This window comes from Lutra lutra, chromosome 1, assembly GCF_902655055.1.
Source record: "Lutra lutra chromosome 1, mLutLut1.2, whole genome shotgun sequence".
NCBI lineage: Eukaryota > Metazoa > Chordata > Mammalia > Carnivora > Mustelidae > Lutra > Lutra lutra.
Window position 1 is genome coordinate 82,202,370 of NC_062278.1, and position 14,502 is coordinate 82,216,871.

The 14,502-nt window shown below is 41.6% G+C and overlaps 1 protein-coding gene across 2 annotated transcripts in view; it reads left to right on the plus strand.

The window, feature by feature from the left end:
- Positions 1-4,747: 4,747 nt before the first annotated feature.
- The window catches only part of GMPS (guanine monophosphate synthase), a 74,629-nt gene continuing 64,874 nt past the window's right edge, over positions 4,748-14,502 (plus strand). Inside the window, exon 1 of one of the 2 annotated variants that reach the window (XM_047728624.1) lies at positions 4,748-4,837. In XM_047728624.1, the coding sequence (XP_047584580.1) occupies positions 4,757-4,837 (81 nt within the window). In that variant the 5' untranslated portion in view covers positions 4,748-4,756. Of the gene's footprint in view, positions 4,838-6,391; positions 6,571-14,502 lie in introns of those variants that run through there. The other variant, XM_047728628.1, reaches the window with a different exon arrangement.

The following is a 14,502-nucleotide window of genomic DNA, read 5'->3' on the forward strand; positions in this document are numbered from 1 at the left end:
CAGTATCTGGTGGCTTGGTTAGCTCATTGCTACTGGGATTATACTACTTCCTGGACTTTTCTGTGCACAGAGACAAGTAAATATAGTAGAGGGTAATGAGTACTAAAGAAAGGGAAAGAGATATGAGAGCACAAAAAAGGAAAAGAGAGTTTGGGGGAGGGGAACAAAAATATTCCAGACAGAAGATATTTATGTGCAGAAGGCCTAAGTCAAGAGAGAATATGTCATTTTTAAGGAACTAAAGCACTATGGCTAGAGTAGAGAGAAGGGGTAGTGGTAAGAGAGAAGGAAACAAGGTAAACAGGGGATAGCCAAAGCTCAAGACAAACACCAAATGAGCAATGCTTAGAAGTTTTAAGTTTATCCTGAGAGCAATGGAGAACTATTAAGAAGATTCCAAGCAAGGGATATATGATCAAAATAATTTTTAAAAAGATTTTATTTATTTATTTATTTATTTATTTATTTGAGAGAGAGAGAGAGAGAGAGAGAGAAAGAGAGAGACAGCATGAGCAGGAAGGGCAGAGAGAGAGGGAGAGAGAGAATCTCAAGCAGACTCCACACAGCATAGAGCCCAATGCAGGGCTCAATCCCATGACCCTGAGATCAGGACCTGAGCCGAAACCAAGACTTAGATGCTTAACTGACTGAGCCACCCAGGTGCTCCCCAAAATTATTTTAAAACAGTTGTCTTTAATTACAAAACAAACAATTCACATATCATCCTAAAAGGATTTTGAAATACTAAATACTTTCTTCCATATTTTAAGTTGGCATCTAATATTTTTTATAAACTTTAAAGTTAATTTTTGTAATGGAAGGTTTAAAATATTTCAGTTTGAGAGATGAAATGACCTTGGATTATACCTGAAGTAAATATTTTATGATATGATACTCACCAAATCTGAAAAGTCATGTGAAATTTCTATCTGTGGATTTTATCAAATGTTATCTAAAAAATGTGTTAGTTTCAGAAACTACAAAATTACATTTAGAAGTATCAACATCACTAGTCTTTGTTGCCCATGTTTTTCTGAATTCCGGACAATTTTCACCCTTAACAAAACTATGTATGAGACAGGTAAAGGACTTGTAGGTTCAAGATACTTCAAATACTCATTAAAAGAGGTTTCCAGACTTCCCCCTTTTGCCAAAGATGGAGTATCAGGAACTGGATTTACCCTCCTGCTGAAACAACAACAATAACAATAAAAAGTCAGACAAAATAAATGAAACAATGGTTTTGAAATACTGAATATCAGGGCGCCTGGGTGGCTCAGTGGCTTAAAGCCTCTGCCTTCGGCTCGGGTCGTGATCCCAGGGTCCTGGGATCGAGCCCCGTGTAGGGCTCTCTGGTCCTCAGGGAGCCTGCTTCCTCCTCTCTCTCTGCCTGCCTCTCTGCCTACTTCTGATCTCTCTCTGTGTCAAATAAATAAAATCTTAAAAAAATAAATAAATAAATAAAAATTAAAAAATAATAAAAAGAAATACTGAATATCAAACATTAAAGGACAGTGAACTGTGAGAGACAGGAAACAAGAGATGAGCCCTTCATTGCCCCAGCTTACTGTCTTGAGAATTTCTAAACTATAGACATAACTTATTAATAGTCACATTAAATGTAAATAGTCTAAATGCTCTAATTAAGAGAAATTGGCAGATCAGACAAAAAAAACAAGATCCAATTATTTGCTGCCTTTAAAAAAACGCTTTAAAACATAACATAAATACAGAAACAGGTTAAAGAGTTGCAAAAGATAGGTCATACAAATAACCAGTCAAGAAAGCAGGTATGCTATTTTATTTTATTTATTTCTTTTTAAAAGTAAGTTCTAGGCCCAATGTAACACTTGAACTCCTGACCTTGAGATCAAGAGTCACATGTTCTACCAACTGTACCAGCCAGGCACCCCAGGCATGCTCTTTTAATATTGGACAAATGTCAGAATAAAGAATATACCAGGGATACAGAATGTCATTTCATAATAATAAAGTAATCAATAACAATTCTGAACATTTATGACCCTAATAAATGCATGAAGCACAAACTGATAGAAGTATAAAAAGTTGATAAAATCACAATTATAGAGATTTTAGAACCCCTCTCTCAATAACTGATAGAATAAATGAACAGAAAATCATCAAGAATAGTCTTGAACAATATTATCAACCAACTTAACCTATTTGCCATATATACAACACTCTACACAACAGCAGAATACACATTCTTTTCAAGTACACACAGAACATTCACCAAGACAGACTATATTCTGAGCCATAAAACAAACCTCAATACATTTAAAAGGATTCAGGTCATGTAAAATATATTCTCTAATCACAATGGAATTAACTTAGAAGCCAATAACAGAAAGAGCTCTGAAAAATCCTCAAATATTTGGAAATGCAATAACACACTTTTAGATAACCCCTGGATCAAAGAAGAAATCAAAAGAGAAATTAGACACTGTCTAGAATCAAATGAAAATGAAAATATGATATATCAGAGTCTGTGGGATATCAGTAAAGTAGTTCTTAGGGGGAAAATTATAGAGCTAAATACCTATAATAACAGAGGAGAAAGATCTCAAATTGATGATCTCAGAGTCCAACTTAAAAAACTAGAAAAAGACCTAACTAAACACAAAGTAAGAAGAAGAAAGGAAATAAAGATTAAAGTGGAAATCAATGAAATAGAAAACAGAAAACAGTAAATAAAACTAAGAGCTGTTCTTTGAATCAATAAAATTGGTAAACTTCTTTCCAGACAGACTGTTGAGGAAAAACAGAAAGCAAAATTACCAATATCAGGAATGAGAAATTTGATATCACTACAAAGTCTAGATATTAAAAGGATAATAAGAGAATATTATGAATAACACTTTGTCTATGAATTTGATAACTTAGACAAAACTGACAAATTCTTTGAAAGACACAAATTGCCAAAGCTCAGTCAAGAAAAAATAGATAACCTGAAGAGCCCTATATCTTTTAAAAATTTACTTTGAGTTAAAAACCTTATTACAAAGAAAACTTTAGGCTCAGATGGCCTCATTGGTGAATTCTACCTGACATTTAAGAAAGAAAGAACAATTCTATACTAACTCTTCTGGAAAGAATAATTCTACACAAACTTTTAACTTTATTCTTTGAGGCCAGCATTACCCTGATAACAAATCCAGTTAAAGACATTACAACAAAATGGCAAGCTAATATCCCTCATGATCATAGATGCAAAAATTTGAAAGCAAGATTTAGCAAATCAAATTCAGTATATAAAAAGGAAAATATATAGGGATGCCTGGGTGGCTCTGTTGGTTGAGCATCTGACTCTTGGTTTTGGCTCAGGTGATGATCTCAGGACTGTGACACTGGACTGAGTCAGGCTCCACACTCAGCAGAGTCTGCTTGAGAATTCCCTCCCTCTGCCCTTCCCCCCACTCACTTGTGCACATGCACACACTTGCCGGCAGGTGCTCTCCCCCTCTCTAAAATACCTCCCTCTTAATTTTTTTTTAAAAAATTTTTTTAAATTTTTTTTTCAGCATAACAGTATTCATTATTTTTGCACCACACCCAGTGCTCCATGCAATCCGTGCCCTCTACAATACCCACCACCTGGTAATACCTCCCTCTTAAAAAGTGAAGAGGAAAATATATCACGATTACTTGAAGCTTATTCCAAGAATGTAGGGCTAGCTTGACATTTAAAAATCAACCAATCAATATAAATTACCACATTAACAAACTGAAAAAAGAAAAGGCATATAATAATCTCAACAGACACAGAAAAAGCATTTGACAACATCCATTCCTGATCAAAACTCTCAGCAGAACAGGAATAGCGGAGAACTTCAACTTGATAAAGGGAATCTATGAAAAACCTACAGCTTATGGATGAAAGACTTAATGTTTTCCCTCTAATGTCATTGTTTCAGTGAAACTGGGTACAGAAATTTGAGAAATTTTGTTTTGGACTTGTTGAATTTAGGGCCCAACATGCCGTTGAGCATTTGACTGGGGATTTGCAGAGTAATATGTATCTGGAACTCAGAGGGGAGAGCTGTCATAGAGCCTATTAAAGGATATTTTAAAACTAGTTTTTATTTTTATTTTATTTTTTAAAGATTTTATTTATTTATTTGAAAGAAAGAGAGCACAGAGAGCGAAGCATACTCCCCACCAAGCAGGTGGGGGGTCTCATGACCCAGAGATCATGACCTGAGCCAAAGGCAGATTCTCAAGCGACTGAGCCACCCAGGCGCCCCTAGTTTTGATTTTTAAACAAGTACCCCAAAGAAACACAGCTGAAGAGTAAGATGAGAAGAGGGTAGGGAATGGAAATATTGAGGAAAAGCGATACATAAGCTTCCTCTTGTAGGACAGATACAGAAAGAGGGGCAAGAAAAGGTGACTGAAACAATATCAATTATCATTAAAAACAAAACAAAACAAAAAGACCAAGAACAATCTTACAGGTGAAAAGACACTTCTATGATATACTAAGAGAAATCCAGTTTCAAGAACAGGGAGGGGTCAATAGAGTCAAAAGCTGCAGAAGAACTTTAGATATAAGGATCCTGGTACCTTAGCAACAAATACAGGTGACCACTAGAATATATTTAAAATAGGTATTATCTAGTATAGATGGGCTTTAGCCAATCCTTAACGCTGGCACATCACATTCCATTCCATTCCATTCTGCGTGGATATTGATGTAAGCTGAGTCTCTCCTATTGGTCACTACACTAGTCTCTTGATGCTCATGCAGACCTACCAAGAGAGCACAGTATCCATGGCGTTAGAAACTTCAAGTATCCCCTTTTCAGTCCAAAAAAGGGTAAGTGAAATACATTGACTCAGCGGTCAATGGATTTTGGAACTTTTGTTCCCGATGGTAATAAATTGTCTATCCTTTTCCAGATCAAGTACCCCCTACCTCCTATTCCGAGAGGCAGAGAGGCACATTACCTCACTAAGCCTCAATTTCTTTATTAGTTAAAAGCAGAGGGGCGCCTGGGTGGCTTAGTAGGTCAAGCCTCTGCCTTCCGCTCAGGTCATGATCTCAGGGTCCTGGGATCGAGCCCTGCATCGGGCTCTCTGCTCAGCTGGGAGCCTGCTTCCCTCTCTCTCTCTGCCTGCCTCTCTGCCTACTTGTGATCTCTCTGTAACTAACAAAATAAAATCTTAAAAAAAAAAAGTGGGCAAGAACGTAAATCCTACCTCACTACCTTCATGAAATAGCTTAGAATAAAAAGAGTTCTTGTAAGTCAGGGTTGTCTTACTCTAGCTCCTTGGTACTTGGACCCTGACCCATAGCATGAGCTCAGCAAATGGCTGCATCGTAGTAATTGAATATTTGTTAAAAGGCTTTGTGAATTTGGAAGCTGTTCCAAGTGTTATTTATTCTCCAACCCCGATTTAGTTTCCCAGGTGACCAAATTTAAAGTAATACCTGATCTTGCCGGTAGCCAAGGAGTGGCTGGAAGGACTGTAGCCTCTTTCCCACAAACCATCTAGATAAAAACACTGGGCGCTGTGCAGAGTTTCATGGCCAGTTCCCTGGCCCAGCATCCCACCAGATTGCTGCTCGCAAACCTCTTCCTTTTGGAAATTCTGCACCCCCTGTAGAACTTTTGCGGACCCACATGATCAAATTTCACTTTGACATCCCTTGAGAGGTCACGACGAAAGCCTTCCCAGTAGCCTTGGCTGCCCCATGCCCCACAACCTGAGATGGGGCCGCGACAACGGCTAAGAGTTCTCCCAGGGGCCCAGCTCTCGGGAGGCTTCCTACTCTGCTCCCCCAGCCGCTAACAGAGGTCCAAGGATGCCGGCCCGCAAGCCTACTGAAAGCTTTCTGAGGCTCGGGTTTTGCTCAGAGGCGGGCCTTCGCGGCGGAGGAGGGGCCAACAGTCTTGGGCTCCTCCTCCTCCTCCTCGCCAGGCCCCTTGCCCGGTGCGGGGGCGGGACGCGAGCAGGGCTGTTGGGTGGGGACTCCTCCCCGCCAAGGGCGGACTAGAGGAGGCGGAGGCGGGTGGGGTTCCTACTGGGGGGCGGACTTTGGCGGCGGAGGCGGGGCCGGACGGCGAAGGCCCTTCTTCCCATGGGCCGGCGGGCCGGAGAAGCAGCGGGTTTATTTTCCCGGAGGCTGACCTCGGCGGCGGGAAAGGACTTGGGGGGCGGGGCCGGACCCGAAGGCCCCTCCTCCCGAGGCGGGCTTATCTGGCCTCCGCGGCCGCTGCCGGGTGTCCGCGGTTTGGCTACTTAACCAAACGGGCTCTGGCTCCTCCCAGTGGCCGGCCGGGGCGGAAGCAGGAGGCGGGGGCAGCGTGCGCGCTGCTGGTCTTCTCTCCCGCGGCGCTGGGGCCCGCGCTCGGCGGCTGCTGCTAGATTCGGCGCCTCGCAGTCGGCTAGCTCCTCTCCGCGCCCTCCCGCTTCTAAAACCAGGCCTCCTCCTCAAGCCCCAGCCCGCGGCGTCAACCCCGCCAGCTCTCTCCCGCCCCGTCTCATACTGTGGCCACTGCTGCCGCGGCCCCGGCCCCGATGGCTCTGTGCAACGGAGACTCCAAGGTCAGTTCTTTGGCGCGGGGCTCCCTGCCTCACCGCCTCCGGGCGTAGGCGAGGCTTCGGGGCCAGGGAACCACCGCTCGACCCCCCTCCCCCCAGCCGTCTGCGCAGCCCTGCGGCCCGGGCAGCTGCGCGTCGGAGAGTCCCCGGTCGGGGCCTGTGGCATGTTTTCTCCTCGGGAGCGGCAGGTGCTTTGTTGATTTTTGTCTGCGTGTCGGGGTTCCTGCGCCCGCTCGTCTCCGGGCGTCGGGGAGGGCGTCAGCTGCCGCGGCCGCGCCGCTAGCCCTCGCCTCCCCCGCTCCGCTGTGGGGCTGGGAGGCCGAGGAGCGCGGCCGGAGGGCGGAGGTTGGGAGGCAAGCGGTGTGTGTGTTTGCGTTCTCAGCCCTCACCCCGTCCCTTCGGAGGCTGGGGGCCTTCTGTGGACCTCCTGGGGTCCGCGGAAGGCAAGGCAGGGTCGGGGCCTCGCGTGCGGCGTTTAAGCTGTGCTGGCCTCCAGTCTTCCCGCCTCCCCATTTCCCGCCTGCCCTCGGTGAGGCCCTCCGCGTTCCCCAACGCCGGCCTTGGGGTCCGCGGCGGCGAGGCCGGCCCTCGGCGAGGCCGCGTGATTGGAGCCTTCCCTCCTCTCCCCCGCTCCCCGGTCAGTCCCCGGTCAGGGCCGGTGACCCGAGGGTCGCTCCCTCCGCTGCACCCCCCCACCCATCCTTCTCCGAGGGCAGCAGCGTGGGTCTAACCCCGCCCCTAGCTGCTAGCTGCTGCTTTGGCACGTTTGTTTGCGGTGGATCCGCTCCCCGCGGTGGCGAGCCCTCTCCCGGACGTGAGCCGCGGCCACCACGTTGCGAGGGCTGGGGCAGTGGGGAGTCCCGGGGTGTTGGAAAAGTTGCCAACTCGATGTGGGGAGAGCACGTTTGGGTCGCCGCTGCGCTTCTCGTCGCTTCCAACTCACTTTTTTCTATAGACCCTCCTCTTTGGTCTCGCTTCTGAATGGAGCACCTTCGCTTTCACTTCTGTATTGAAATTTTCGTTAGCTTGGAGTTTTCAGACCCTCACAAAGTCGATTTTGTCTGCGATAAATGCATAGTTTTGAACTGGAGATTAACTTGAGCAAGATGTATCTCCTGCACACTGTTTAGAGCCTGGCTTTAAGAAATTACTTAAATTTTATTCATGTGTGTGGGATTTTAAAAGTCAGGTGGGAATTGGTGTTCCAAGTCAGATAGTTACCTTATTCAGGTGGTGTTCTCTTTAAACGGTGGTGTCTAAGTGTCACATTATTAGTAGGTTCTCTCTTACTAAGATTGCTTAGTACTTTCCAAACATTAAAAAACTATTTGTTGAACAAATGAGAAAAGATAAGGTACCAATATGTTCTTTTATTTATTTATTTTTTATTTTTAAAGATTTTTCTTATTTGAGAGAGAGAGACATCACAAGTAGGCAGAGAGTCAGGCAGAGAGAGGGGGAAGCAGGCTCCCTGCCGAGCAGAGAGCCTGATACGGGGCTCAGTCCCAGGACCCTAAGATCATGACCTTAGCGGAAGGCAGAGGCTTAACCCACTGAGCCACCCAGGCGCCCCTGATATGTTCTTTCAAATCGAGAAAATTAATGCTAGACTACGTGAAGCTCTTTTCTCAGGATTATAAAGGGAAATGAAGACAGTCAAACTTGGCATTTTGGACCTCAGAAGCTAATGTAAACCTCATTGTACAGCTTTTTCCTGTGCATTAGCTCACTTGCAAAGCATTTTTCTATTTTGAGACTTAAAACTTATCTTTGTGCTAGTGGAGGAAATGACTGTACTAATAGGAGGACTCAAACCTAATTTATAGACTTTGAAAGATATATGGTGATTTGAGAAGGGTATTTTCACAAAATTAAGTTCAAGACTCAGTTTCCAAATTTGTTTGTCCCAGGAGTATAGAACATCATTTTTTTTTCCTAGTTGATATTTTTGTTTTAACTTGCTTTTTAAGGAGAGTCTAAAAAGCCTCAAGTGAATTGCTGGTTAATTTTATTTCAAGGTCCTTTATGTTTTATAGCATACTCAAGCATGTGTTGTTTTTTTGTTGTTTAGTTTTTGTGTTTGGGAGTAACAATTAGATGTGAACTGAATTGGAAGCACTTTGAGGAGGAGTCATCAGGGAAATAACGTATTTCATCAAATCTATTATTATTTCATGTACTCTTGGGGAAAAAACTCCCTACAGTTAAACTACAATACGTCATTGATCATAAGAAACATTTCAAGTAAAGAGATGTGTAAACATGAGATAATATGCATAATAAATTAGGTGAAATAAGATATTTTTAAGAGATCCACCTGGAAATCTGAGTAGGCATCTCTCTTCCATAGTTTACCGCTGAACCACCCTTCCCTTTGGAGTGAAATATAAGTACTGTGCCCAAGCTTGCTTTGTACATCAATTTGACTCTTAAAGTTCTGTGTAAATCTGGTTCATAAATTAAAGTGGGAGGAAAGAGCTGATTTTGATTCCTATTCTGGTACATTTCAATTTGTATCAGGATTTTCTAAAATGACATTTTTGCAGGATAGAAATTAGGGAGAGACCTAAAATCTATAAAAACATTTGGGCTGATTAATTATCCAAAGCAGATGTTATAGTTTTCTTAGTTAAGGAGTTGAGATAATGTAATTAAGAAGTTAAGATTTTATGTAATGGTTTATTTAAAACTTTTTTTATAGCTACTCTGTGTTATATATGAATAATATATAGGTCAAGTATCAGACATAGTAACTATTTTCTGTTTTATTAAGGCAGGATTATCAGAATATTGTTCTGGGCTACTTGGACTACTTGTCAAGTTTCCCACTTTTGGCCTTATCTAAGCCTCAGACTCTGGAGGGACCTGCTCTATCACCTTTACTGAGATGTTGACTAGGGTAAATCATACTTGAATTAAAGGTGTTTTATAAATTGATTGCGTGTGATATAGAATCTTTAACGACATCTGTTAAACTTTTAAAATTGGCATTTTTAAATATGTTTTTTTTAAATAAGACAAACCAAATTTTATTTTTTTGTTAAGATTTTATTTATTTGAGAAAGTGAGAGAGAGGGGTGCCTGGGTGGCTCAGTGGGTTAAGGCCTCTGCCTTCGGCTCTGGTGGTGATCCCGGCTCTGGTGGTGATCCCGGCTCTGGTGGTGATCCCGGGTTCTGGGATCCAGCCCCTTATCAGGCTCTCTGCTCAGCGGGGAGCCTGCTTCCCTTTCTCTGTCTCTGCCTGCCTCTCTGCCTACTTGTGATCTCTGTCAAATAAATAAATAAATAAATCTTTAAAAAAAAAAAAAGAGAAAGAAGTGAGACACAGAGCATGAGCCGGGCGAGGGGTAAGGCTGGATCCCAGGACTCTGGGATCATGACCTGAGCTGAAGGCAGATGCTTAAATGAGTGAGCCACCAGGCACCCCTTTAAATTAAAGTTTTTGAGTTGAATTGAGAGATAACATTTTTTACCTGGGATGCATGAGTATTTTTTTTTTTTTTAGATTTTTTTTATTTATTTGACAGAGATCACAAGTAGATGGAGAGGCAGGCAGAGAGAGAGAGAGAGAGAGAGAAGCAGGCTCCCTGCTGAGCAGAGAGCCCGATGCGGGACTCGATCCCAGGACCCCCCGAGATCATGACCTGAGCCGAAGGCAGCGGCTTAACCCACTGAGCCACCCAGGCGCCCCTGGGATGCATGAGTATTAAACAACTGTCCTTTTATGATAACTTTATAGAACATTTATTTAAAGGCCAAAGGGTTTTTTTTTTTTTTTTCCTGCTTCAGATTTTGTTCAGATATTAAGATATTTATCTAGGTGCTCAGTTGATTAAGCGTCTGGCCCTTGATTTCGGTTCAGGTCATGATCTCAGTGTTGTGAGATTGAGCCCCTCATCCGGCTCTGCGGCTGGGGAGGGAGCCTGCTTAAGAGAGTCTGTCCCTTTCCCCTTCACACTTAGCTCCCTGGCTTTTTTTCCCTTCCCCCACCTTAAAAAAAAAAAATCTTCATCTAGAATGTAAGAGCTGTTATAGACAGAAGAAATAGTTTTTTTTCTTTCCTGTTAGACTTGGAAGGTTTTGAAATTCCTCCAGGAACCTCAGATAGCCTTGTCTTTATTTGGGCCAACTTGTTACTTAGAAGATAATTGTCTTTTAAGTATTTTTTTTAAATGTAGACTTGTTCAAATGTATTTGATACTTTTAAAAGGCTGTTTAATGATTCCTATTTCAAAGGATGCTATTTAATGTAATGAATACTTATTTGCTATACAGAAGAATAAAATTTACCTCTGTCATGGTGCTTACAGTGTGTCTTCATGTTTCCTACTAACCTAGACTGTTTAGATACTCAAAATGAATAAAGTCCTTAGGGATAAAACATAATTCTGAAGATCCTTGTGAATCAACAGAGAAGTAATCATTTCATAGAAATTTGAATCTTTGTATAGCATGTATAATTCTGGGTTGTGTAGAATACCTTTTTCATTCTTACTGTGAAATAGAAAAGTTTCTGTATTTTCTTAAGAATCACAGTGATTCAAAAAAATAGCTCTGCTATAGTAGTAATGTGGTGTTAGTTGGTTTTCTAGTGGTGGGCCCTTGCCATGGGTTCACGGTCATTGTTTTGAGGACCAAGGAGATGTTTTATATAGTTGTGTGTGCATTCCCTAATATGGTACATTATAATGTCATAGGGAGCAAGGTGTTTGGTTATAGTAGTGTGACCTTATAATTCTTTGTCTAAGCTGGGGCACTTAAACATAAAAGGAATTGCTAAAAATTAATGATAATTGATGTAAAATAAAATATTACCAAAGAAAAGAAATACTTGTGGTTTTATACAATATAGTAGCAAGAATGCTCAAATTACTCTCTCTGGACATCATGCACAGGAACATATATATCTCTTCCCTGCATATACTTTACAGATGCCTTATTCATATTTCCCAGTGACCAGATGATGGTGGCCTGAGGTTTGGTGCATCTTGCAAGCTGAGCAATGGCTGTGGCACTCAAGGCTGGATAGAGTTATCTACCCTTAGATGTCCCTGTCCAAGTGTACTTCATTTTATTAGGAAAGGATCTGGAAAAAGAAATGGGATATCAGTGGTTAGCTTTCAGATTGAACCTGAAGTTAGAAGTGAGAACTTTGTGTTCATTATACCTGTACTCCGCAGAACTAGAAGGTGGGGAGTATAAAGTGAAAGTGTAACAAACCCCATCCTATGTTACTTTAATGCAGTTATTCATAGATTAAAAATTAACATGTTAAAAAATTAAGACTCTGAGATAAATGGATAGGTGTGGGAATAACTTGTAAATTAGGACAGTCCTGGCAAACTGGGCCATATGGTCACTCCAGTTATAGAGCACATATTGCCCTGAGTTTGGATCTTGATTTCAACAGTGTCATCTATTTAAACTTTGGCTAAAATTTAATCCTAATGTGTATATTAGAATAATTATTTCTGAATTAGTAACTATACTAAGAGTTTATGAAATTCTTAAAAACTGAGTGTCAAGGGGCGCCTGGGTGGCTCAGTGGGTTAAGCCGCTGCCTTCCGCTCAGGTCATGATCTCAGGGTCCTGGGATCGAGTCCCACATCGGGCTCTCTGCTCAGCAAGAAGCCTGCTTTCCTCTCTCTCTCTCTCTACCTGCCTCTCCGTCTACTTGTGATCTCTCTCTGTCAAATAAATAAATAAAATCTTTAAAAAAAAAAAACTGAGTGTCAAGTTACTTGTTTTCTAAAAGGTAAGAACCAGCACTGTTGAAATTGACCAACAGGTTAAATAATCTGCTCTAAGCTACCATAACATTTGCAGGGGATGTTTCCCCAAACTTTTAAAGCTGCTTCGACCTGCAAAATTCTGTTATTCTTGTTTGTCACAGGAGGACAGAATTCCTTTTGTCTCTTAAAACTTAAATGAGATCTGTGTAAATTTAAATCACTTTCACCTTGTCTGTAATTGGGGAGAACTAGTTTTAAGTAATTTTTATCCTCTAAGTCTCATTATGAATATAAATCTAAGACTCCAGTATTGTAAAATGCAGCTTTGAACAAATTTTGGATGAAGAATCCCTAACTAATTTGGGAAAATTTAGATGAATATAAAAATACTTACAGATAAATCATTGTTTTTGTATGTTTATTGGTAATAGTGAAACTTTTTAATGCTGTAATTTTCCCCCCTTTAACATTTTCTGAAAAATTTCAAACTGACAAGTTAAAAGAAACTTTAGTCAGCATTTAGGTATACCACCTAGATTCCACTCTTTACTTTTCTTAAAAAAATATTTTTATAACTGCTTTATTGAGATACTCCTATATCATAAAGTTGTGCTGTATAAAGGGCACAGTTCAGTTGTTTTTAATGTACTCACAGATTTGTACAGCCATCAACCACAGTTAATTTTAGAACATTCCCATCACCCCCAAAATAAATCCTGTACCTTTTAGCAATCAGTCCTCCTGTTTCCTGGCCTGCCTTTCTCTCCCAGCCCTAGGCAACTACTAATATGTTTTGTCTCTACAGATTTGCCTATTCTGAACATTTTATATGACTAGAATCTTGCAGTAAGTAGTCTTTTGTGACTGGCTTCTTTTATGTAGTGCAGTGCTTTCAAAGTTCATCTTTCTTTTGCATGTGTTAAGTACCTTATTTATTACCAAATAATATTCTGTTGTATGGATATACCACCTTTTACTTATCCATTCATCATTTGATGGACACTGGGTTTTTATACTCTTTGGGTATTATGGATAATGCTGCTATGAATATTCTTTTTTTTTTTTTTAAGATTTTATTTATCCATTTAACAGACAGAGATCACAAGTAGGCAGAGAGGCAGGCAGAGAGGGGTGGGGGAAGCAGGCTCCCCGCTGAGCAGAGAGTCTGATATGGGGCTCAATCCCAGGACCCTGGGATCATGACCCGAGCTGAAGGCAGAGGCTTTAACCCACTGAGGCACCCAGGCGCCCCTGCTCTCAATATTCTTGTACAAGTTTTTGTGTAGACATAAGTTTTCATTTCTTTTTGGTATATACATAGGGATATAATTGCTGGGTCATGTAGTAATTCTATATTTAACCTTTTGGTGAATAGTCAAACTGTTTTGCAAAGCAGCTGCAGTATTTTACATTTCTGTCAGGAGTGCATGAGGTTCTAATTTCTCCACATTTTTACAACACTTGTATTTTGGATTATAGCCATCATAGTGGGTATTAAGTAGTATCTCATTGTGATTTTGATTTGCATTTCCCTAATGACCAATGATGTTGAACATCTTTTCTGAAGATTTTTATTTATTTGACAGAGAGATCACAAGTAGGCAGAGAGGCAGGCAGAGAGAGAAGGGGAAGCAGGCTCTCTGCCGAGCAGAGAGCCCGACTCAGGGCTCGATCCCAAGACCCTGAGATCATGACTTGAGCCAAAGGCAGAGGCTTAACCCACTGAGCCACCCAGGCGCCCCGAACATCTTTTCATGTGCTTATTGTCCATTTGTATATTTTCTTGGGGGAAATGTCTATTCAAATCTTTGCTGATTTTTGAAAGTAGATTACTTGTCTTCTTATTGAGTTATAAGAGTTCTTTATTTTAGTGACAAGTTTCTTTTTTTTTTTTAAGATTTTATTTATTTATTTGACAGACAGAGATCACAAGTAGGCAGAGAGGCAGGCAGAGAGAGGAGGAAGCAGACTCCCTGCTGAGCAGAGAGCCTGATGCGGGGCTCAATCCCAGGACCCTGGGATCATGACCTGAGCCAAAGGCAGAGGCTTTAACCCACTGAGCCACCCAGGCGCCCCAAGTTTCTTTTTTTTAATAGCCCTTTTTTTTTTTTTTTTAAGATTCCATTTATTTATTTGACAGACGGTGATCACAAGTGGGCAGAGAAGCAGGCAGAGAGAGAGGAAGGGAAGCAGACTCCCCGCT